Source organism: Phlebotomus papatasi, chromosome 1, assembly GCF_024763615.1.
Source record: "Phlebotomus papatasi isolate M1 chromosome 1, Ppap_2.1, whole genome shotgun sequence".
Classification (NCBI taxonomy): Eukaryota; Metazoa; Arthropoda; class Insecta; order Diptera; family Psychodidae; genus Phlebotomus; species Phlebotomus papatasi.
Window position 1 is genome coordinate 14,243,460 of NC_077222.1, and position 26,493 is coordinate 14,269,952.

The 26,493-nt window shown below is 31.1% G+C and overlaps 1 protein-coding gene across 1 annotated transcript in view; it reads left to right on the forward strand.

Moving 5' to 3' along the window:
- The first annotated feature begins 2,560 nt into the window (after window positions 1-2,560).
- LOC129800052 (chloride channel protein 2) overlaps window positions 2,561-26,493 on the forward strand; it is a 56,335-nt gene continuing 32,402 nt past the window's right edge. Inside the window, exon 1 of the mRNA XM_055844418.1 lies at window positions 2,561-4,249. Within this exon, the coding sequence (XP_055700393.1) occupies window positions 4,121-4,249 (129 nt within the window). The 5' untranslated portion in view covers window positions 2,561-4,120. The remainder of the gene's footprint in view (window positions 4,250-26,493) is intronic.

Sequence of the window (26,493 nt, forward strand, 5' to 3'; positions counted from 1 at the left end):
TAGGAAAACTTAAAGAAAATTCACATTATTCGAAGGCATGAACGTTCGAAGGGAGAGTACTTTCCCCTATTCGGGAATTTCTAACGTGAGTATGAAGATCGAGGAATGCGCTTTATTTTAGTGAGATTGAATCGAGTATTCCGAAGTGTTTCTCGATTTTTGTACTCATATGAGAAACTCTCAAATAAAAGAATATGCCTCCTGACAATGCCAATCGAGCTTTTTTCTTATATCACATACGTTCGAAAATGAAAATAATTGATTTTTTAATAAAATCTCTTTACTTAAGTGATCTCATGCAAATACAATCCATCTTGGTTGATTTGTTTAATAGAATTCACGTGAACTAAAATGACAATGTCATGGATGTAGAATTACAATTTCGAAAAGAGCTCTCCTGAAATTCGAACGCAATTTGTCATATGACTGCCGAATTGTTACAGAATTCCCCTACAGTAAATTGAAAGAAAAAGCATTAGGCATTTCACTGGCGAATACAGAATATAAATAGGGGAGACCGGGGAGGTTTGGGACAGGGGTAGTGTGGTACTCAATCGTAGGCAATATTAAGATGTATCTTGACTAAAAGAATGGATATCCTAAGTTTTATTGTTTTAATTCCATGAACATTTTTTTAAAAATTGATAAAAATCGTATATTTTGACATCTCAGTTTTCTTCTTTGTATTTTATATCAGCGATATATAATCAAAACTTTTTTATCTTATTACCTAGCAGTGCAATCTGGGAACATATTTTTATAAAAGTTTCAGAGATTATACGCTCTTGTTTTTTACATAAAGGTTTTAAATACCAAAACTACACGTGGGGATGTTTGGGATACCTGAAAGGGGATGAATGGGGCATTGATTTTCGACAAGATTGTAGGTGGTATGCAATTGTTTATTGTCAAAATGAAGAGTAATGCCCAGTTTCAACTGAAAATCTACCTCTTGTGCAAAGTTTATCAGTGGAGCAGATTTCTCTAACTACAGGGACAATTAAACCGTCATTGTCTTGGGAATCAATAATTCCTTCTCAGAGGATATTCGATCTTTGCCCAATCTAGTTAAAAACTATTTTTTTCGAAAATTTCTCGAACAAATTCTCCAGAAAAGGCAAGGCGAGAGCTAATTCAGAGAAATAATGAGAAAACAGGTACCATGCAGCTGTCGTAAAATCAAACAGGAATCGATTAATGAGTTCAAAACTAAGAGTTGCAAGAAAATCTACTCGCTTGAGGAATTTGATGATCATGATTGCAATATTTAAAATAAAAAAAGCAAAGAAAGGTAGATGGATAATAAGAAGAAAATACTTTAAATAATTGATTGACAATGAATAACTCTACTGTACAAATGTGGAGCTCAGAGGCAAAATGACACATATCCTATGGTTAAAGCATAGGATATGTGTCATTTTGCCTCTGAGCTCCACAAATAAAATTGATATTAATTTCTAAGTATGAAAAAAAGATTAAATATTTTAATTTCTATTAGAAATATTTTTTATCTAGTACTTAAAATTAATTAACATGCTCCAATAATGCAAATTATGCGAGAAAAAATGCGTCCCATACTGCCTCAAATCGGAGAGGTTTGGGACAAAGCGTCAAGTTAAATGTTTTATCTTCTCCAAGAAAACTAATTTGTTTTCCAAGTTCTATCGAGTACTTTTTATAAAGTCAATACCCATAAGTATTCTATAGACCGCATAAAATTATAATACGCTATCGTGATTTTTTGGAATAGTGTCTCAAAGTCAAAACGTGAAAAAGTGTCCCAAATCTCCCCGGTCTCCCCTACTTAAAATTACCCACAATATCTGAAGATAGAACTTAGTTGAAAAACAATAACAAATTAAGGATTATTGGTGATAAAGGATATGCTTAAATGAAAGATTTGATCGAATTTGGGTTGTTTTTTTTTCGATTTATTTAAGGCAATTGTTAAATCAACTCCTTCCTTTAAATATCGTGAGCTAGTTATTTTTTTTTCATTTACAGATTTTCGAGTTTTTATATAATTTCTGTAGGGGAAACTGGGGCACCACCAAACACGGGGTACCACCAAACAATGCGATTTTTTAATCGGATATTGGATATCATACGATAAGACCGATAGGAATTTATAGGAACTATAGGGATGCTTGTCCACTGAAGGAATGGTCGAGATAGTCCTAGTAGTTTAGTTATAAAAATTAGTGTTTGGTGGTACCCCGTGATTGGTGGTGCCCCAGTTTCCCCTATATTTTTAAAATTTCCTGAGGTCTTCTGGTTAACCCTTGTACATTTCTTTTGGGTTACCGGCCAGGTTACAGGTGAATCAATCGTTTTTAAAGCATCAGTGCACGATTAAAGTATACAAATCCAATCTGGAAGTCAATAAAATCTTAAGTCAATCCGAGTAATTTATGAATAATGAGTTTCTTAATGCAGCACAAAACCATTGCAATTTGTCTAAATAACCCTGTGGCAAATTGTAAGTTTTAGAATTTATGTATTCTTTTTACTCAACAACCGATGTTCTTTTTTTTATTGTTCAAGCAATTGTATGTGATAGTGTAAAGTGAAGTGTTTGATAAAAATTGAACAGCATTGCAAGTGTTGGGGCCACTCTGAGTCAAGAGTCAGCTGACGACGGAGCTTCCAAGAGAGAGAGAAGCAAAGTGGGGATTAAGAGTGGTGTATAGTGTCAGCGGAACTCTCCTCCAGTTCATTTTTCCCAAAGTTCTTGGACTGGATGGTTTAATAACTTCCGAAAAACCAATCCGGCTCGATCATAAATACTCCCGTTGATCGTGTACATCAACATTTAGTTGCGATCGCGCATGATCACCAGACAGATCATCTCTCTGGGCTTGGAGCTTTTTTTTCCCATTTCAGGGGGGAAAATGTGTGCTATTGAAATTTCTCAAGTGCCTTATCAATCTCTGAAGGAAGTCTGTCAGTGTATTTAGCTGGAGTGTTCCCAAGTGTGACTTAATCAGCTACTGATCATTTTATCGTTGAGATGTGTATTGTACGGTATTTAAAACAAGAAGAGAAATAAATTCAAAAATTCTCTTGCATTTGCTGCACATTTTCTCATTCCAAGACTGTTTGGTGTTTTGTTTTTTTTTCTGTGTGATAGCTAAAATTGTGCTGTAAGTTGTAATTGGATCTTGGAACAATTAAAAAAAATAAGCAAACGTCTGACCTTCCAGAATTTTCTCCAGGAATTTTCCATAAGAGAAAATTGTGTTCCAAAGTGAAGAATTTTCTTTACATTCCAAGTGAACTGAATAAAGAGAGCCGAATGATCTTCAATTGTGTACTCAAACATTTATAGTGTCAATCGTCATAAAAAGCTAAACACGATCACGATCATTCCCGGTATTTGATTAACTGATCAATCGAATTGGAGGCGAACCAGAGAGGAGACAAATTGATCACCTATTTATCCAAAGTGCTAAATGCAATTGCATCATACACTTTACATTTAATGATCTCTAAATGTACGATCACTTCAATGGTTGTCATAAAAGGTATTAAGTAGTTGAAATACAGCCGTGCTTTTCAAATAAGCCACATTGGGCGGAGATTTTGCGGGAAAAACCTACCTCGAAAATGATATCATTTGATCGTGGTGCGTGAAAGTAATTCTTGGGAATATCACAAAAAGATCAGCATAGATGATCATTAACTGACGATCAGTGAAAAGAGGCATAATCAAATGAACCAACTGTCGCTGTCGATGATCTCAGAGTATAAATAATTTCAATTTTGCCCACAAATATTTTCCACATTCCTGTCTCCCGATCCTCGAACAAGTGAACATTTTTGTGTGATAATTAAAAAAAATATTTTTTTCAACTTGTTGTTATAATCTTGGTCAATAAATTTGTTGACTGATCAACAAGATCTTTTGTCAGTCAAGTGATAAGTGACTGCCAGAGAGAAACATATTTTTTTTGTTTTTGGATGGACGCCCCAAATACTGATCAGTCTCACAAAGAAAATCCACTATCAAAAATGTGAATAGACTCTCCTCCAAAAGTTTCATCAAAAAAGTTCGTGTTTAAGTGTATCAGTGACTACAAATTTAATTTTTAATTGAATTCTGTGTTAAAATATCTCAACGATGGCATTGCTAAAATCGAAAGATGGGAAAGATGACCCGGATTTAGCAGCACAAATCCTCAAAATGGACTCACCACTTCCCCTAAAACTATCCGGACAAGATACCGGATGGGGATATCAAAATACTCTGGTGAGTAAATACAAAAGATCTCTTTAAAAAAAAAATTTATCACTGTCTGCTCACGTGAAAATGTGCTTTCTTTCGTCTGATGCCGTGTATTTCAATGAAATCTGGAGGAAACTGCTTCGTGTATCGCTGGAGACATTGAAAATGTTTTTCTTCAAATTCTTGATACATTTTATCGCAATTTCAATTCGCTGAGCAATTGTTTCGTAATCGATAAAAAATAAATTTTCAAGTGATCTCCATGGAAAATTGGAGCATCACTTGGGAAGATCATTAAAAGATCTTTTGAAGAGATATCGCATTTAATAAATATTTTGATGTAAAATTGGCTGTATAGGGGAAGACTTTCTGGCTTCGTACACACTCCGGATTCGAACACTTCATATTTTTCCTTTATTCCTAGTCTAGTCACACATTTCTTGAAAAAATTAAATGATATTCAATAGAAAGAAAGAAATTCATAGAAATATTGAGAGAATATGCAGAATTCGAAGGCAGAGTGTGTGCAAAGAATTCACAAAATAAAAATGCGGTATAACATTCTTAAATTAAGGAACTACCTCCTCTACCTCCTCAAAAATTATCCCATCAAGATCGTTTAAAATAATTCGGCAATATACGTTTGATTCCCTTAAATGGCATTCAGACAAGCATTCAGACTGAAAATTTAATTAGGTTTTCGAACATCTATAATTTCTAAACAATCAGGAAGTTTAATTAATTTAAAAATTTAAATTTAAAACATTAATTTAATTTATTTATTAATTTATTTCATTAATTTAAAACATCTTCACTTAAATAATGTTAAGTTTCAGACTTAAATAGCCATTGCTTTCATTAATTTGCATTTTAAGTACTAAAAAATAAATTCAATATTTTTAGAACATGTCTGGGAACTTGAAAAAATACATGGTCAAGTTCTTAAAGCAAAATTGCATTTTAGTTAAATTTTATATTATTAGGCTAAACGCCTAAAACAAGCGTCTGTTTCATTAAATCAATTGTATTGTACTAAAAATAAATTCAGTATTTTTTAGAACATGTCTGAGAACTTGTAGAAGAATGAAGTCAAGTTATTAAAACATAATTGAATTTAGGTAAAATAATGTTATTTAGCAACCATTACTTATATGACCTTTATTAATTCTCTCAAATTGTACTAAAACATTAGGACAGTGTTTTTAGAACATGTCTGAGAACTTGTAAAAACCTAAAGTCAAGTTCTTGAGGAAAAATAAAATATGTGGTAAATAATATTAAAAAAATATTTTAATCTGAAGGCCTGAAATTACATCAATTCATTTGAATTGTACTAAAAATTTGATTCAGTACTTTTAAAACGCGTCTAAGAATTTGTAGAAAAATTAATCCAATAAGCTATTAAAGTATAATTGAATTTAGTTAAAGTTATGTTGGTTATGTGCAAGCTTGATAAAGCCATTACTTTAATGTTTTTAGAACACGTCTGAGAATTTGTGAAAAATATAAGAACAGTTCTTAAAGTAAAATTGTATTTAAGTTCAATCATATTGTTATACCGTGCAGGCCTGAAAAAAAACACCACTTTCATTAGTTCATTTGAATAACACTAAAAAATTGATTCAGTACTTTTAGAACATGTCTAATAACTTGTAGGGAATGAAGCCAATTTATTAAAGCAAAATTGAATTTTATTAAAATGTTGTTGTAAACCTGCCAGCTTTGAAGAGTCATTACTTTTAATTATTCTCTTAAATTGTGCTAAAAGTTAAGGACAATGTTTTTAGAACATGCCTGAGAAGTTTAAGAAAAACGGAGCCAAATTCAAGAAAAATTAAATTAGGTTGACACTAAACCTACCGACCGTTTTTGGTCGTTTTTCGGTCAAATGACAAACCGCGGTAGGGTAGAATACTCAACAAGTTTGTCTTGGAAAAGAGCAAAAAATTAAAATTTAAGCACTGAAAAATATATTACATGCATTTTTTAAGAGATTCATAAAGTTTGATAGTGACATTGTACCGTTGAAATATGTATTAATTTTAAACCGGTCAATTTGACCGGGCCTTGGTAGGTTTAGTGTTAAATAATTTTCTTAGACTGCAAGCAAACTTAATAACATTATTACTTACATTAATTCATTTGAAACGTTCTAAAAAAAATAAGGCAATGTTTTTAGAACATGTATGAAAGCTTATTGAAATATGTAACTAAATTCTGATGGAAAAATTGAATTTAATTTAAATAAAATTACACTTATATACGCTTATTGATTCTCCTTTCTCCTAAAAATTTAAAAAAGTAATTTTAGAACATGTCTGAGAACTTGTAAAAATGATAAGATTGAATTTTAATCAAATATGAAATGCTACTGTTCCAAAGAAGCCAATACTCTGACCAATTCACTTCAATTGTACTAAAAATTCAGGTCGTATGTTTTAGAACATACCTGATAATTTGTTATGCCAAATCCATAAGAAATTACTTCCCTTGAATTGAATAAAAAATGAACTGGGCTAAACCTCTAGTCTGAAGACCGCTTTACAATCTTTTACTCTGAATAGATTTACTCTTAAAGTCCAAAAATCATAACTTTGGAGGGTTGTAGGGGAAACTCAGGCACCACCAAACACGGAGTACCAGCAAACACTGAGATTTTTTAATCGAATATTCGACTTTAGATGACAAGACTTATAGAAATTTATAGACATTACAGGGATGCTTGTCTACTGAAGAAATGGTCGAGATAGTCCAAGTAGTTTAGAAATAAAAATTAGTGTTTGGTGGTGCCCCAGTTTCCTCTAATGCAGATATTTAGCATGTGCAGTGCATTTTATCGAAAATTAAACTATTTTTAAATTATATCGCAGTTCATGTGTAATAATGTTAATTAAAATTATTTGTAAGATGAAAGCTTTCGTGAGTAAAGTCAATATGCACGATTCTAGTGAATTATTCTTGTATATTACACTGCTGTAAGTTCACGAATAAATTAATTTTCAAAGCAGTATTAATTCATTTCAGTGGAAAGTTCTAGATAAAAGCCTCCAAAATTATATTTTATGAATACCAATTAATACCAAATTTCGTTTGTAGTGTGTAATGGCGTCTACACACTAGAAAAGCAATTTCCGTCAAAAATGGCCTTTTTAAAAAAATTCTGACGTTTCTGCGTACAAGGATAGAGAAATTTTCTTTAAAAAGGCATTTTTAAAGAAATTTCTACTATTGTGTAGAGGTCATAAGGGCCCAAATAGATTCTAGCTGGAGTTCAAAAATATTTAGTTTGTAAAATGTAGCATCAAAAGATAAGGTAAAGGAAATTTATGCAAAGAACCTCTAATCGATGGTCCTAAGCCCTCAGAGTAGGAAACTTTGGGATAAAGCCAATACTGCCAAATATCACAGGCTAAATATTCTCGAGGATCAGCCTTAGTCTAGTTTGGAAAATGAAGAATTGATTTGGCTATGTACGTTGCCTATGTTACCCAAAAACCTTTTTCGAAAATATAGTTAAGAATAATTCTGAAATTTATTGGATCAAAATGTATTTCTCTAATTCAGAATGAAAATTTAAACAAAATAAGATTCTGGTTAGAACTGCTTTTAGTACAGAAACGTACTAAAACATAGAATTATGATAAGATTCCCTTGAGAAATTAAAGGGGGCAATCTTTCTTCTGAACATTTTATTACATTAAAAAGTTTATTATCTCAAAATGATTTTATTTAATTCAACGTAAAAAATTTAACACAATAAGGGTCTGCTTAGAATTGTTTCTAGTACAGTCATGTGCTAAATAGACTTAAAGTGCTATTCCAATGAAAAATAAAATGGGTCAATCTTTCTCCTGAACATTTTTTTATAATAAAAAATTTATTATCTCAAAATACTTATATCTAATTAAACATAAAAATTTTAACAAAAGAAAATATTTTTCTTAGAATTGTTTTTAGTACAGTCATGTGCTAAATAATATGGAATTATGGTATTGTTGCAATGGAAAATTATAAGGGGCGATCTTTTCCTGAATATATTTTTAGTACATGCACTGAGAAAAAAAGAGGGTGCGATTAACATTTTTTCCTCATAACATTAACACTTTTTAGGTGTAAAAATATATCAACATTTTTTAATGTTAATTTTACACCTTTTTAAGGGTAAAATGGGTAAAATTAACATGAAAAAAGGATAACTTTAACCCCTAATACACCTAAAAAGGGTATTATTTACACCGATTTCGTATCAATAATTCAGGGTGAAATTAACATTTCCGGAATGTTATTTTAACTTTTTCGGATTTCTCTCAGTGTGACTATTCTCAAGTTCTTATGCATTATCGACTTTCCTTTATCTTGGTTCGTGTCACGACTGTTTTTCCCCGTCCTCATCGTGTTCTAAAACTACCACAACAGTCGTGATAGGAACCGATACAAAGAAAAAGACTATTATGGAGAAGCCAATGAGGAGAGTCATGTACTAAAAAAATGTCTGGAAAAAAGGTTTTCACTTTTCAATGGAATGGAAATATTTAAAATTAAGTGACTTATATTTCGTCTTTTTAATTACAAATAATTTTTATGCAAACCAGTTATGCTTATCAATATATTTTCACAGAATACCTTAGATTTATCCTATCTGCAATCAAGATGAATGATTTAGCCTTATTTGCAATTAGAACACATTTAGTACCAGAAAATAAAATAACCTAAATGGGATTCAAAGAAGTTTCTGATATAACCTACTTTCCGTCCAAATTAGGTGTTTAAAATCATTAAAAAAAACTGTTATGCATTTTTTGTGATATATTTTGAATTTACTGAAAATGTGACTGAAATGCTTTATTATCATTTTCCATTTCATACATCTCGGAATGTCTGCTACCCAGTTTAAAAGATCTTATATTGATATCTTATTAAATTAACTTACATGTTAAAATTGTTAAAGATGTAGGCATCTCTCCAATTTCGTGAAATCTTTTAGTGATCACGTCATGCTCCCAATACGTCATTCCCCAAATTTCCACCAATTTCCAGTTCAAACTGCCTTCGAAAGCTTAAAAAAATTCGCAATATTTCCCACGAGCATTCTTAAATTGTATTTGGATTTGCGTATATTTTCGAAAACCAGTTTTTCATCATAAAATACTTATTTCCTTCCACAATTTCTCAAAAGTTCTTGAAATTCTTTCTGATTGCTATCTTTTTTTTATTGATGTTTTGTCTCCAGCATCTGTAGCTGTAAAGAAAACAATTCACTATCATTGAAGGAGGAAAAGTATTAATTGCTATTTTTCCCCTGTGGAATGAGATCAAGACCGAAAAGATGTGGTTTTGCAATGGATTTGCTGGGAGGGGAAAAGGAGCTCTATTACAGTCATTTAAAAAATAATAAAAAAAGAATAATATCAATTAATATGCCTATAAGTGAGAGCAGATGAAAGGGCGGTGGGTAATTTATTCAAAATAATCGATTGAAAGAATGCCAAATTTGCATAAATGGTACAATATAGTGAAGAATATATTTGTGATGTATATGGTGTAAGCAAGTGGATTATAATGTACTTGAGATCAAGTGTTTCAATTTATGTTTTGCCAGTGATTTAGTATGACTTTGATTTTTATTGCTCTACTACTCTAGTATTAAATAAATTTGTATTCAATTTGTTCTTTAGGCATCACTATGCCATGGGATTCTCCACAAATTTCCCTGCAATTCTCCTAGCAATAGGTCATTTTCTTATTTTGCAAAAAGAAAGAGAGATAAGAAATTGATAAAAAAGCCTGAAGACTCCCAAAATTCTCCCCCAGAAATTGATAAAGAATGCGTTTGATACGAATCATATGATTTTGTCATTGAATCGCTATAAATTAATGATTTGGATTGTCAAGGTAAATTACCTGTCTGTTAACATTTTTTTTGCCTCACTTCGCATCATTTCTTTCAATTACGGCACTTGATAAGACCAACTCAAGCAATTCATTGAGTTGTGTGGGATCTTCATCTTCATGTACTTTATGACAATCTTCGCGAAAAAAAGACTAGTGCTAAAAAATCTCACGTGATTTCTTTCTGGCTCTGGTAAAAAGTCGTTTGAATACCAAATTACTTTTTTTATTGTAAAAAAATCACTGATCACGAGGGTTCATTGAATGTTGTCCATCTTCTCTATAAAAAGAGGTCTTCTGCGTCGATTAAAATTACATGGGAATGTCCACAATGAGGCGTAGAAATATCCATTTTGTATCCATGCAAAGTCGACGGCTAATGAGAATCAAAAATAAATCTTATTAATAAGAATTTGATTAAAGAATTTGGAAAAATCTTATTATTTTTTTATCTAATTAAAATTGACTCTGGATCAATTTTTTTAATGTATTTATTGCCATAAACTGAAAGATAAAACGGTTATCTACAGCAAAGAAGTAGATATGTGGAAGACTTTATATATTTTGGCTAATAATAAATGTGTTAAAAAATCCCCAGCACATCCCCTTGTCCGAAGAACATTGCATTCTTGTTAATTGAAATATTTATACCTTTATTATTTAATTATTATCAAAGTAAAATTTACAGAAACACCTTACTTTATAGGGAAAGATATATTATTGAAAAAAATGTTAAATTACTTCATATTATTTGCATTTTATTAAGATACATAAAATAAATTTCAATATTTTGACGAAATTACTAGGGGAGACTGGGGCAAAAAGTAACAAAATGGATATTTTATTTTTTTACAAGATACTCGTGCGCTTCAAAAATTTCTAATTAGCGCAGTTTTATAGGAAATTTACCGCTCTACAACTTTGTGAAAGTAATTTTCCTCTATTTTGTAAGGAAATACGTTTATCGAGCCAATTTCTAAAAGGTAATTTTGTGACTGTTCTCAAAAATGCTGGGGCAAATAGTACCAGACATTGGGTATTATCATATTTTGATTCGCTTCATTACAGGCTTCCGTAAATTTGAAAAAATACCTAGAGGACATATTTTCATAGAAAATTTATTCATCTACACAGAAAACAGCGTTTTCTCTGCGAGAAAAGTGAAAAAACGAGAAAAGTGCTTTTCAAGCTATTTTAGAAAAAAAAAACACACAAAAGATTGCAAATCGTTTGACCAATGCAAACAACAAGCGGCGAGACATGGTAATAACGTTTCTTTTCGCCGTGAGACATCAGAAATTACTTCGCTTTTTTGTTACTTTTTGCTCTATACATTTTGTTACTTTTTACCCCAAGTGGCTATTTTTAATAAAAGGATTTCTGGAGAAAAGAACTCTTGAGAAATTCTAAAATATTCTTCGGATTCGTATTCAAAAAATCCAAGTTATTTAGAAACTATTCACCAGTGCATCAATTTTGGACAATAAGTAGGTAATAATTGCTATCTTCTGCAAGGGAAATATTTGAAAAATAGGGCTAAAAATTTCAATATTTTTTATTTTCTAAATTCCTTGTTCGAATTCTAAGAAACTTACGACATTGAAGAAGATCTATGGAGGCTATCTATAGAAAAAAATTTGAGCCGCTATCTTTTTTACCTTGAAAGATATTGAATTTTGAATTTTTCGATTTGTGACTTTTTGCCCCAGTCTCTCCTACTATTTAGTGTTCCCTGCCGAACAGGTGTTTCTTCGTCCCTGCGAAAAAGTACGCTACCTTCGGACGACTCAAGCTTCGAACAACTATTTTTTTTTAATATGTTCTTAATGAATTTAACACATTCTAAAATTACATTATATAATAGCTAGTCCTATGCCTCAAATTTTCTAGTAAGAGCCATTAGTTAAATCCATCAGGAACATTGAAAAAAATGAGTAGTCAGAAGGTAGCGCACTTTCCCCTAATAATTCCAAAATCTCAGAAGAGATGACAAACGAAAGAAATTAGAATTTAAGGTTTTTAAGAGTTTTCACATCAATTTATTTTTTCCACCGTTAGGCTCTGGAGGTTGGTCATGAACGCTAAGACGGCGGTGGACCTAAACTTTGCTTTCTGATAAATTTTTAAACTTTTATTACACGTATTTTTTTGCTTTCAAGAGCACCTGCTCAAAAACATTGTTGTTTTTTTAATAATAAATAAAACACAATAATATTTTTAATAATAAATAAAAAGCATTGTTTTTTAATAATATATTTTTTTTATTGGAAATGTTTCAATTTGCAAAACATTTTTGCCAATCAGCGTTCAGCAAGTGTTTTAGCTTAATATAGCAATTTAATTAAGTTTTAGGGTTGCATTTTGTCGTGGATAATAATACGTGGATATAATCGCTAGAATATTTCAAATAAATATATTTAAGGAAATATTTGTCATATTCTTTAGATAAAATTTCTACATATTAACCAAAATATATCTAAAAAATAGGATTTTTTCTAAGTTTGATTCTAAATCTAAGTATTTCGTTCTTCATTGTACATAGGGTAAAGTGATACAAGTTGGACAATTCGCCGGTGGACAGGGATTTTTTCTTGATAAATACAGTACTATTTTTTTTTTAAACATAAGGAACCAAATTATAAAACTAAAGCATTAAAAATATATAAATAAAAAAAGTACTAAATTTATCAAGAAAAAAGCCCTGTCCAACTTGTACCATTGATTGTCCAGCTTTACCCTATATTCCTATCATTCCTATACACCACAATTGTGTTAAGATTATATTGGATATACTTGACATGTAAAATTATTGACACCTTTTAGCAACGTGATAAAACACCATGGATATGTGCAGAAGATCTTTAGAAGAACTACTTTAGAATATTCTACAGACTATTGCAAAATAATTCCAACTTGTTATCACAGAAACTCTAAGGTATGGCGCCGATTTTTTATAGGGTTTGGTATTCAACACGATCAAAAATTTACGTTATAGCAAAAAACTGTCGATCATATGACTTCTCTCCGGGTTTTTACTCACAAAAAAGAAAACAACATATCCAACAGGTAGCATCATTAAGAAACCAATTATAATGGAACTCCATAGAATATATACAAATATACGAATTAATTTCCTCTACTTCTTCTATCTCGTGGTAAGGAAAACAATAAAAAAAACACCGAAGAATTTTATTCTATTGTTCCCTAATATCAACTCAAAACTGGATTGAAGCGGTTTTGGGGAGATACCTACGACACAGCGACTAATCACTCGCGGCATTTTTTCCTCTTAGGTATTACCGAAAAAAACCTTTTCTCTGCCTTACTAAAGATCCAAATGATGTCTTCACGCGAATTATTAATTCACATGTAAAATAATGCGATCACATCATGTGAGTTCTTGAGTTCCAAATCTTCGTCACAATTTCTTCTTTACGCTACAAATACTACGCACAGCAACTAGGGGCGACTTCGTGAGTATCACTCACAATATGTCACCTCAATCAATTGCATGATAATTTAATTTTCACACGAAATATTGTGATTTCACTCCAATTTACTTCGATAATTGCACGACTAAAAGAGGCATCTTTTGTGCATTGATCTCTTCTTCATCTTTGCGTCATGATCGACCTCTAATGAGATTATCTTTTGTATTTTTGTCAGGAATTGTTGAGTAATCTATTTGGCTGTTTTGTATGTAAATATGCATTGTTTGTCTTGAATTTCGAACATAATAATATTGTCTGCAAATAAACATGCTGGAAAAAATAAAATGTACTAATATTTACGGAACTAGCGAATTTGCAAATATTTCAGCTTAACTGTATCTAAGGGGGGCACTGATTTACTTTTGGGGGCTTCCCCAATGTTTGATCTTTCTATTAATTTATGATTATTCATCGCAGATATTGGCATGGTTTCCATTTTTCAATATTAGTAAATTTTATTGTTTTATTTAAACACAATATTAATCATAGCGATTAGAAAATAATGAAATACAGTTAGGTAGGGTCGAAGGAACACCTCTTTGACAGGGAACCCCTATTGACACTTTTGTCAAAATCTTGAAATTTACTTGAAGTATCTAATAAAATGTAAATAATATGACGTTTTTCGTTAATCTACGTTTTCTGATAAGGATAGGTCCTGACACGAGTTCTTAAAGTGTCAGGCGTTCCTTTCACCCTACTAAAAAAAAGAAAAATTAATAAAAATAAATAAATTCAATGATGTTGCGCTTCTTGGCAAAAGATTTTGACCGCTTGGTAGAGATAAGTATTTCATTTTATTACTACTTAATAAACTGAGAGATCTAATCGGATGTAGTCGAACTTGTGACGCTTTTACATACATTATTGTAATTCTTATTACTCTTACTATTTAAGTTTTGTAGTAAAATCCTCATTTTCAGTATTTATTTTTATCGGTTTAGTGACGATTTTAACCGATTCATAAATAAATTCAAAGTTTTAGCCCAGTGGCATAAAATTCAAAAATGAATTTCGGATTAAAATTGGATATGTCCAAAAGAATTATACTATGACCATACTTATAATTATGACCATACTTATTCACCCCTTGTTCATAATCCTTCGAAACTGGTTTTGACTTAATCAGGATTTAGGGAAGGGCACATAATTTTGGACATGGTGCTTATAAGCATCAATGTTCTAAGTTTGAAGTGCGATATATCCAATGCTAATTAATTTTTTGTGACTCTCTTTTCAGAAAAGTTTTCTAGAAACTTGGAAAGCGGTTTATCGTCTTTGTTTTTACTAAAATTTAATACGTTTATTAATTAATTGCTATGTAGAGGGGAAATTTGATTCAAATTTGGGATACCTTGGTTGTAAATTTAGACACTTTGCTTGCAATTTTGGACAGCTAATCCACGGCTATAGGACGCCCATTGTTCTCCATTTCAAGAACCTATCTTAGCAAGTCCTCTTCCTGTTTATGGAAGGGAACCGTAGAATGTCACAAGAAATCCGGAAAATTCCTATATCATTCATTAAAGTAAGTTGACTTCCCAACTCCAAGTGTGCGCGGATTCGCGCACTCCCTGGCCTTTCCCCTAAAGACCTTTCTCATAAAACGAGATTTGTCCGAACCTATTGAAAACGATGGTCTCTAGAATTAGTTAAACCTCTGATTATGACAAATTGTTATTTAAAATTATTGAAGGTCTTTTCCGTATATGAAAAATATCTAAAATTTATTTATTTGCGTTTTTTAAACATTCCTTAAGTATATACTTTTCGAATGGCTCCCCAAAGGATCAAAACTATGGCCTCATTAATTAATTTATTCAAAGTCTACAAAAATACTATATTTCCTTGAAAAATTGTCTTAAAAACAAATTACAAGTTTTATTTTACGATATTTAAATACAATGACTGACTTAAGGGCAATATATAATTTGACTTTGAGTTGTATCTGAAGATTTGCCAAGGTAAAAATCTTAAATTGTCACATAAAACAGATTTAGAAAAATCAAAAAATTATCAGTTTATGCTGTGATTTACAATTTTGTGATTTTTCGACATCTGTTTAAGGTGAGAATTTAAGATTTTTGCAAAATTTAAAGGATAAAGGAAGAGCACCAGCGATCGACAGTGTTCCACGGATCGTCAGGTTATTACCATATTGTTGCACCAATTCAAATGAATTTTTAAAAATTATTGGCTACTTTTTACCATTTACCTATCACAAGAATGCAGCGCATTAGCTCAGATTTAATTTATAAAATCAATTTTCCGTGAGACACTTGATTAACGATCCGAGATACAGGGTACATAGTTGTAATTACACCTATTTTTTATCAAGTTATTATAAAAATGTAAAATTCAAATGCACAGATATAGTTAAATGCATCACTAATATACCGATTAGCATACACTAAAATACCAAATAGTATTTTGAGGCTTATATTTTCAACTGAATATCGGGCATGTCTCTTAACATTTCGATCCGGGGTGCTTTTCCCTTAAATAAAATAATAAATAAATAATTTAATTGCTAGGTCCTCAACTAAGTTCGCGTTGTTTTTTTTTTACCAATTACGGGATTGAAAATTTCAAGTAAATATAAAAAAAAATTATTCAAAGTATCTGGCCTACCTGACCACCTATCTGTTTAGCAATAAATGGACACTGCAACAATAAAACGCGGCAACTTTGGACCTGAAAACTTTCATTCACCCAAATTTCCAATGATCGGAACAAGTGGTAATCAGAACGGGCGAGGTTTACAGAATACAGCAGGGGCAGTAAACAATTGCTGAAAACTCTGTCTTTCATGCCGGAAAAGAAAAATTTCTGAAGTGGATTTTTGAGTTTTGTCTGTCTTTCCGTATGGCACCTATTTTCCTTATTTTTCTTATTTTTCCAATAGCATTAAGAGCTTGAAAATATATTGCCGAATCAAATTTAACGTCCTCAAGAACTTATTTTTTATATTTATCCAGGAGCGTTTACAGATCGGCAACGTTTTTGGTCCTTCTGTCCACTGCGTTAACATCACTATATGAAGCATAGGGTAAATGTCCTAATTCAAAACCATTTCCAGACGCTTTAACTTTAACAGAAGATTCAACACATTAAGTTCATATTTTTTCTGGCAGGAATTACATAAATTTGCTCCTTCATTCTTCTAGAATGTTACTGTTTAGTGAAAATTCTTCAGATATAATTTGAAAAATTCTCAAATACAAGACAAATACGCGAGCGTAAAATGCTTCTATTGGAAAAAAAATTAATCCAAATGGAGACAAGTGAAAGTTTCTAATTGGAGACAAACAGTGTAAGTGAAACCGAGACGAAAGGCTAACAAAACCTGAGTGCAGGATTTGTTCTTATTCCTGGTCTTTTCTCCTTTCTCATCTAAAACAATAAGAAAATCTCTCCAAAAAAAATCATATTTCCGGGGTTTCCTATTGAAGCATTTGCAGACACTTCAGAAAAACCATTTTTTCACGAAATAGGTAACTATTTCATTTGAAAACTTCTCGTACCGTTAACAATAAAGATTAGCACTTAATTTAACAAAAATTAGTCAGAAATATGACATAAATGTTAAACGAAACGAAATATCTAAATATAATAATTTAGTACTGTATTTATTATGAAAACAATGACGTTTCCATTTGGAGTAGCGAAAAATTTCCATTTGGAGCAGGTTATAAATTAGCTTAACTTACCCTAATAATCTATTTTTAATTTATTTTTGTAAGTGCTTCTTGATGATGCATGTTCGCTCGCTGTAGGCATCTTTGATACAAACCCACAGGCTACATTGTGATACAAGACAGTATTTCAATGTGGCTGATTCAAATTCAGGATCTTCAACCCGAACATCTTTCTAAAGTGGCGTCATTGATGTCATTAACATTGATGTCATGGACCCGCGACCCCAACAGGGATAAGCGGTCGAAAATTATGATATTATTGTGATGATGATGAACTATTTACAATCTTCCACCACAATTCTAATTGGCATTCTTAACCCCTTTGAGCATTGCAATCGCCTATTTGTCAAACCAAATAATGTCTATTAACGCCTATGGTATCTCTTATTTTTCAAGCAAAACAGATCATCAATCAGATAATCAAGAATTCTGTCGGAAAAGTGTCTCAATTGGAAAATAAATTACACTCTAAAAAGTGTATTTTAGTTAGCACAGAGGCAATAATTCCAACAAGAACCATTCGTTTGAAAGTTCTCGTGCTGTTTTTAAGAGCTCTCAAATCGTGTTGTTCAATCAAGGTAACAAAATACAATTAATTTTTGGTTAGTTGAATTGAGAAAGAGAATCTCATTCATAAATTTTTTTATGATTATTATACAGCAATTGAAGTAGAGATTAAATGCATCTGATTGCATAAGTAATTTCCTTTTGTATTTGCGAGTGCTTGATGGGCAATTTAATGCAATTTATGAGAAGAATTTTTCTTCGTGTGCACATTTCGTGGACAATAGGCATTACAACACAGTCAGGACAATTGTCATTTCACTTTCAACTGATTTATTTGAATATTTGTGGTGCGTTCCATGTCTGAAAATATGCTATAAGATAAAGAGAAATTAGAGAACTACGTGCTTATTGACAAAATTCCGGTGAAAACAAAAGAGAGTGCGAAATAGTTGATTAGTTTTAATTCTCAGAATGAGATAGGAAATTCTTTTGATAAAATCAATCACTTCTTGATTCCGAATAAAACATCGCATGTACAAAATATGTTTGATAAAGAAATCTGATAATGCGCGTAACACAGAGAAAAAAAATTGTTGAAATAGCAAAGTATATGGTTTAGTCGACAAAGAAAAACTCTGAAATTACACTGTACTAAGCTATCAACATAGATAAACAGATTCTCAACACTTCATACATATTCCAAAGCTTCAACAAATTTTTAAAAAGTTTCTGTAAGTTTAAGAAGCAACATTGGATAATAGAATAAATTTTTATTATAATATTGTTAATAATAATTAAAAAATTAGAATCCGCTCCTTTTACTAAAATCGTTAACAGGCAAATTAATTACCTATTGCTATATACTTATTTAATAAAAATAAGTGCTTTGTAATTGATTATTTGGATTATTTATTTAAATTGAATTTGGAAATTACTTACTTTGAATTACCTAAAATAAATCGAGGTCTTGTAAAAATGTTTGAATACGAAATCTGCTACACATTATCATTAATATAATATCTTAAATATTTATCATGCTATGCCTGTTAACAGCAAATGTACACCAAATATGTATAAAATCCCGTTCAAAATCCCAAATGCAAAAATCTTGAAAAGGCTAAGATAACTAATTGGACATAATCTCAAAATCCAAAAGACTGCAAAAGATCAAAAGCCAAAATCCCGAAAAATTAAAATCCCGTAAAGTCGAAGTACCGAACGACAAAATCTCGAAAAGGTCATAATTACAAAAAGTCAAAATCTTGAAAAGCAAATACTTAAATGGGCTAGAATTCCCACTAAGTCACGATTACAGACAAACAAAATCGCAAAAGGTCCGGAATCCCGAAAAACAAAAATCCCGAAGAGCCAAAATATTGAACACCAATATATTAAAAGAGTCAAAATCCTGAAAAGCTTGAATGGGCCAAAACTTCCGAATGAATCGAAATTCCATAAAGCCAAAATACCGAAGACTTAAAATCCCGAAAAATCAAAATACCGAACGCCAAATCTCGAAAGGTTTCAAATTACAAGAAATCAAATTCTCGAAAAGCAAAATCTTGAATGGGCCGTCGAAATCCCTAAAATCCAAGATCTCGAAAAGGCTAAAATTTCGTAAGGGCTAAAATCTCAAAATAAAAAAAAACCCGAAACTCATAATCTCGAAAAAAGGATTGAAATCCAAAATCTCGAAAGGACCAAAATCCCGAAAAGAAAAATGCTGAAGAGTTAAAATCCTGAAAACCCAAAATACCGAACACCAAAATCTTGAAGAGGTCAAAATTTCAAAGAGACAAAATCCTGAAAAGCAAAACCTTGAATGGGCCAGAATTTCGAATGAGTTGAAATCTGGAAAAGCCAAAAGCTCGACAGCCAAGATTCTGAAAAGTTAAAATACCGGAAAACCAAAATCCGGAAAGCGAAAATTTAGAATTCCAAAATCCTGAAAGGTCAAAATCACGAAAAGCTAAATCTATAATGGATCAAAATTTCTAATGGGTTGAAATTATTACTTATTATTTATTTAAATAAAAATTAATAGGGTCAGCTCCTCTTTCCGAAAATCTAAAATTAATTTAACTTGTTGGCCAAAGGAAAATTTTCCATATTTTTGGAAAATTATTAGTTTCGTTTGTTGGAAACAATTGGTTTTTTTGTGTTTTGGGTAGATTAGGATAATTGTTAGCTCGATCCATTTAGGATTTTGATTTTCAATATTTTATCTATTTTCGATTTTAATTCTTAGACTAGTGTACAACTCTTAGCAATGTTATCATTATTTTAGTAAATTTAATAATCTAAGGTTAACTTTGATAACTGAATTCTTAAAAAGAAAATTAAAATTAGTGAAATTTTCTTACCAATGAGAAAATGAATAAATGATGAGCAATCTCGGCATACATATCTATCTGGTGTGATTTATAATGATTTTTGATTCAATAAAAAGCTAATTGGCCAGTTATGTTTCTTTCTGATTGATATACCACAACGAAAACTTTTCGAATTAATATAAAAATTTGTTTTATTGGAAGATTTTCCTACAAAACTTTTGTTGATAATACAAAATTGCCCAATATTTGATCACTTGCCCTATAAGGTATCTTTATTTACAAAATAAGTAGGGGGAGGTAGGGCTATAACTAAAACGCTATTTTTTACATATTACTAAAGAAGTTGGACCTAACCATAAGGTAAAGTGCCCTCTTATTGACCGGTTTCTCGACTCGACCGGTGGTCAATATTTGAATGTTTGATGGTGAATTTCTATAAAATTATCACTGATTCGTATTTATTTATGGTATAATTGACCTATTAATGTAAGATCATACGCCAAATATTAGTGCAAATATAAATAAATTGAACAAATAACTCTACTGGTCGAATTGAAGAACCGGTCGACTTAAGGGGACTTTACCTTAATTCTCTATCTAAATTACATTATGTTAAGGCCGAACTTCCTTTAGAAATACGCGAAAAAATAGCGTTTTCAATGTAGTCCCAACTCAATATAGCCCCACCTCTCCCTAAAGAATTTTAAATAATGTGTTAATAAATTTTTAATAAACGATTCTTCTCATCAGTGCTACAACTTCTTTGAAAATAAAAGCATAAAAGTTTATTGAATATGTGACAATTTAGTAAAAATAAAGCATGTGAACCGCAAACTATAAAATTTATAAAGGAAAGTACTCTCCCTTCGAACGTTTATAATAATAATAATATAATAATAATATCATTGCTGGTACAACATTCATAAAGGTTTTTATTAAAATTGATTACTGTTCATTAAAAATTGTTTGTGTTTATGTTAAATCGATCGCTCAGAATATGAAACAAATAACTCGCAATAGGCAAATTTTACAGGAGAGCGATTTGAATCTGAGATTTTACATGCAGAGTATAGGATTTTTGAGATTTAAAATTTCTGTAACTTTGTAAATAATTATCTTTCAAGTATAATATTTACAGGGAAGGTAGATAGCGTAGATAGTATAAAGAAGTATCCAAAAAGCGAATAAAATGATTTTTGTAAAAAATCGAATTGTTCGACTTATATTCTAAGTCGTCGAAATGCAGTGAATCGTTCTTTAAATTCCGAATGAAATTTCGGAGTTAGATCATGTATTTTGCCAAAGAAGTTAAATACAATTTACAGTTACACTGAGAGAAATCCGAAAAAGTTAAAATAACATTCCGGAAATGTTAATTTTACTCTGTGGTATTGATCCGAAATCGGTGTAAATATTACCCTTTCTAGGTGTATTGGTGGTTAAAGTTACCCTTTTTTCATGTTAATTTTACCATCAAAAGGTGTAAAATTAACATTAAAAATGTTGATATATTTTCACACCTAAAAAGTGTTAAAGTAATGAGGAAAAAAAGTTAATCGCACCCTCTTTTTTTTTCTCAGTGTAAGTATAATTTATAAAATGTTTGGAAGTTTATTAAAGAAATCTTCAAAAATAGGGGAAAGTACTCTCCCTGCGAACGTTCATACCTTCGAATAATGTGAATTTTCTTTAATTTTTCTTAAGAGACTTAAACATTTCTATTAAATTTTAGTTAGCTTAGGCATGAACGTTCGAAGGGAGAGTACTTTCCCCTATTTTTGAAGATTTCTTTAATAATCTTCCAAATATTTTATAAATTATAGTGTCTGTAAATTTTATTATAATTTATTTTCTCATCATAAATTGACCTTATTAATAGATAAGCTCGCGGAAGCTCTTTTTTAGTGGTCTGAGGGCAAATTTCTGGAACTTCTTTAGCTTGAGTAGGCTCAAGTAGGGGGCAAAGACAAAGCAAGACCAACAGTAAAAGCAACGTGAGGTCGTTATCAGCGCCTTTTTCGGTAGTCGTTATCGCTAATGTCGATTCACAATCTAAATCCGTGATTTTAATTAGCGACATCTCGTCAAAAAATCGTTGTTTTTACAATTTTACTCACTACTTTTGCTCATTTCTACCAAATCAGTCAAAGTGTCAACATCGATATTTACTTCTCTTCCTCTTTCATTGTTCTTTTGCTAATTTTTAGGTGGTATTTGCAAATTGAAAAGGTGGTTCTTTAAGTCTTTCAGACGAAATATTATTAGTGATTCTTCTATTGTGATTCATTATTGTGATTGTGTGTAGACTTTATGAGGATTGATAAGTCAGAGGACACCCCGAAGATGCTCTGTGATTGACAGTTTTCTTCATTTGAGTGAAATTTTGTAAGTAATTTGAAGAAGAAAAGGCGTCATCATGCTCAAAATATCCACTGATAGTCGCCTCACCCGGCGCCTCCACTGTCAAAGCTCATTCGTATTGATTTCTCATAAAAGAACTCTCACAATGAGAATTTTCTCGCGTGAAAAACTGCACTCATAATTAACATCACAATGTGTTATAAAATTAGGTGAGAAAATGCATTTGATTTGCCGAGTGAGAGAGGTCATTGGAAAATTATGTTGAGTGGAGAAGGTGTTTGATAAAATTGACGGGGCGCTAAGAGAAAAGCTCCCAATTGATGCCAATGCTTTAACTGTAAACATTTAACAAAGTACTGCACAATTTAGCACCTTTTCGAAAAGGGGAACAAAGCTCTGGTGGAATGAAAGAAAAAAATGGCAATAATGAAAATTGGAGTGAGAAACAATACGAAATATCTTCCTCCTCGCGGGATTCTTCTCTCATCATTAGACTATCGGGAAAAAAAATCTTTCGTATATAAGTTGTCGATTAGATTGCAATTGACTTCAGTGGGATTGCACGGTTGTGCATCGCGGAAGTTTTTCCAAATAGTCGATTGGAGAATTTTCTATCATTCTCAGCTTCGCATTGCTTGTCCAAAAGAAAAAAAAACACGGAGAGATATGAAATAGTGCTTAGGGCTTTTTGAGGATTAATCATGAAATCGATAGCGGGAACACTGAAGCGGCAGCAGATCGCCAGGCGACCTCATAGTGATCTATACCTTGACGCACTCTATCCTACGACTCAGGTAAAGACACACCTCTCCGTAGGAACACTGGAAGTTTCGCAAATTGTTATCGTGAACAAAATCAAAGAGTGAAAAATTGTAGTGAAACTTCTAATTCGATAATTTGGAGCTAACAAAGTTAGTATGATTTTTTCTTCAAGAAAAAGCGTCTAATTTTAGGTGAAAATTTGAGTTGATAGTATTAAAAGAAGTGATGACTTGTGAACAAATTGGAAAATAATTTTATGAAATTAGCCTTCAACAGAAACTGGAAAGTTTTGTTGCTATCATCAGTGTGATGAACTCATATTCATTTTTCTCAATTTCCATAGCGTTTATGCAGAAAACTGGAAAAGTATTGGGTCCTGTTAATCACTAAAAATTATTTTTTATACATTTTCTAAACTTTTTTCTAAATTCTTAATCAATCATGGTATTTAGGAAAAATTAGCCTTAAGATTGGGAATTAAATGTAAATGAGCCATTAGGTTCTGAAAAACCAATAAAATTTGTTTTTTTCTATATTTTGTGATCTTCGGAAACTGAGCTAGCTAAACCCTTTAGTCTGAAAACCACTTTACAGCACATTTCTTCAGGCCTATAAAAAATAATGAATATAATAATATTTGGTTATTTTTTTAGGGATTTTTCAAACGAAAATTGTTTCCGACACATAAATTCAAGTGATATTCTAAAATATTGGTAATAAAATTACAACATTGATTAGAAAACTAAATGACTAGTTAATTGTGTAAAAACGTATTTAGATAGTTAAATTAGGGATTTAGCTCAATACAAAAATTACTTTTCTTAATAAATCGATTGATTTGATCTATACAATATTTCATTTCGGTCAGTAAAATTCAAATTAACCAGAAATCACTTAAAATCTCTCTAAAGTCGCCAACAAGATGGTTCGTAATTGCTTAATTACCTTTTTATAAAAGACTCTTTCTGCCCCAAAAAAAGGCGTACGTTTAAAAGAAAATTTCGAGGGACCTTGTTTTTTCGAGTAAAATGTATATTTTTCAACATTTATAATTTACGACTTACTTTTACTATTTACGAAATTTTAATTTTTTTGTTTTGTTTTTATTTCATTTTTTATTCAATCATTTTTGAATATTACAAACTTGGTAATTTGTCCTTAATGTAAAAATATTCAACAAGAAAATTTCGGTCTCAACTAAGTTTTGTTTAGTACATGCATATGTTAAATGTTTATTAACACTGATACAAAATATTTGCATAAGATAAATAAAATACTTTTTTTTTAAAGAGGTCTCTTGGACTTTTAAACATAATCTGGAATATTTAACCAGTAGTGTTCTGTATGTCGATTGACCTTTATCAGCAATATTCTGAGTGAAAACCTTTCAAGAAAAGAAATGAAAATTTAGAACAATTTTATTTTGGCTTCTTTCTTTGAATTTTAGATAAAACTTTTTGATCCTATAAGAAAGCCTGAATTTGAATTCTTTCGTGGTCTAAGATGACTAGATAAATAAGAAAAATTTTTGATATTAAAAATGAGGGTAAACTTTTGCAATAGATTTTTAGAGCGTTAAAATTTCACTTTACATTTCAATAAACACGTAGGGGAAACCGAGGCAGAATTATCCACGCATAGAGAGGGGAACGATTTATGCGATTCGGACGATTTATGCTTTGCACAAATAATTTTTTTTCAATGTGTTATAAATGAATGTGGCCCATTGTAATATTATACTATTTTAATAGCTAGTGCAGTGCCTCGAATTTTCAGAAAATAGATATTTGCGAAATCCATATGGAACATAGAGAAAAAATTAAATTGTCCGAAGCTTGAGTCATCCGAAGGTAGCGCGCTTTCCCCTATTGGGATGTGTTAGAATGCCGTAGAGGAATTATTGAGGAAACCACTATTTATTCTAAGTGAATACCTCCCTTGCTATTCACTGAAGTATTCATTATTTTTATTTAAAATTTCATTTGTTGACCAATTCAGCCCGGTCATTCTTAATTAATTTAATCTAAATCCCTAGTTGCAGTAAAAATTGTTTTTGCTCTTATAAATATCTGTTAGGCTTATAACAATTTTTATTTCTTGAAATCGATATTATAAAATTATTAATAATAGGATACAAAAAAAAACTGTGCGATGTAGGGGGAAGTAGGGCATTTTTGAATTGGGGTACCTTTGAAAATGGTTTTTTTCTCTTATTTTTAAAAGGATTGCTTATGACAATGTAATTTATTTTCACAATTGATTTATGAAGCTAAGTTTGATCACGGTATGATTGAGTTCCATTTCGACATGGGAGGAAAAAGCCTAATTTTAAAGTTACCCCAATTCAAAAGCGCCCTATTTTCTACTACAACGTTATTACTGTGCTCATTTAGAGAAAAGTGTGCTATTTTCGGACGACTCAAATTTCGGACAACTCCTATTTTTCCAATGTGTTCAATAAACTTGACCCTTAGCTCTTTCAGGCAATTGAGGCATTGGACTAGCTATTAAAATCTTATTAGGTGTGATTCCTTCTAATCACACCTATTTTTCATAATGGGTCAAATTCTTTAAGAACATATTGAAAAAAATTAATTGTTCGAAACTTAAATCGTCCGAAAGTAGCGCGCTTTCCCCTATTTTTAAAAATGATTCTTTATTCCTAACTTGAAGGCACATTTTCGATAGAATATAAGATTTAAAAAAATCTTTGAAAAAATATCACACATTTAAATAAAATCTTAAACAACTAAAGTCACAAAAACAATAGAAATTTAATATTTAATCCTTTAAAATATTATCATTACTATCGTATTATCTGAACGGATAGAGCTTGAAAGCATACAAAGCATATTGAAGTCTCAGGCTAATCATTAAATTTACTCATATTAATATTGCTGCTCTCATAAATATCTTCAATTTCACTTTTGAATTGCAGGAATTATTCTACTCTAAGTATAACTTTGCCTCTTCCGATTTTACAGCTTCAAAATTATTTCCAATTAATTTCTATATCACTTCTAATTGCAATTTCTATCATTCTCAAAGAGCTTCCGACTTTGCAAGAATTTTCCTGTGAAATTACTGAGTTCGACTCCTACCTTGAGTTCAATTCTGGACTTCCTTACGTAGAGAATCCATATCATTTTCATTTATTAAGCTACCACTAATTCAATATCAATAAATTAAATAGGAAGAAAAAATCGCGTGTGCAAATTAATCCATTT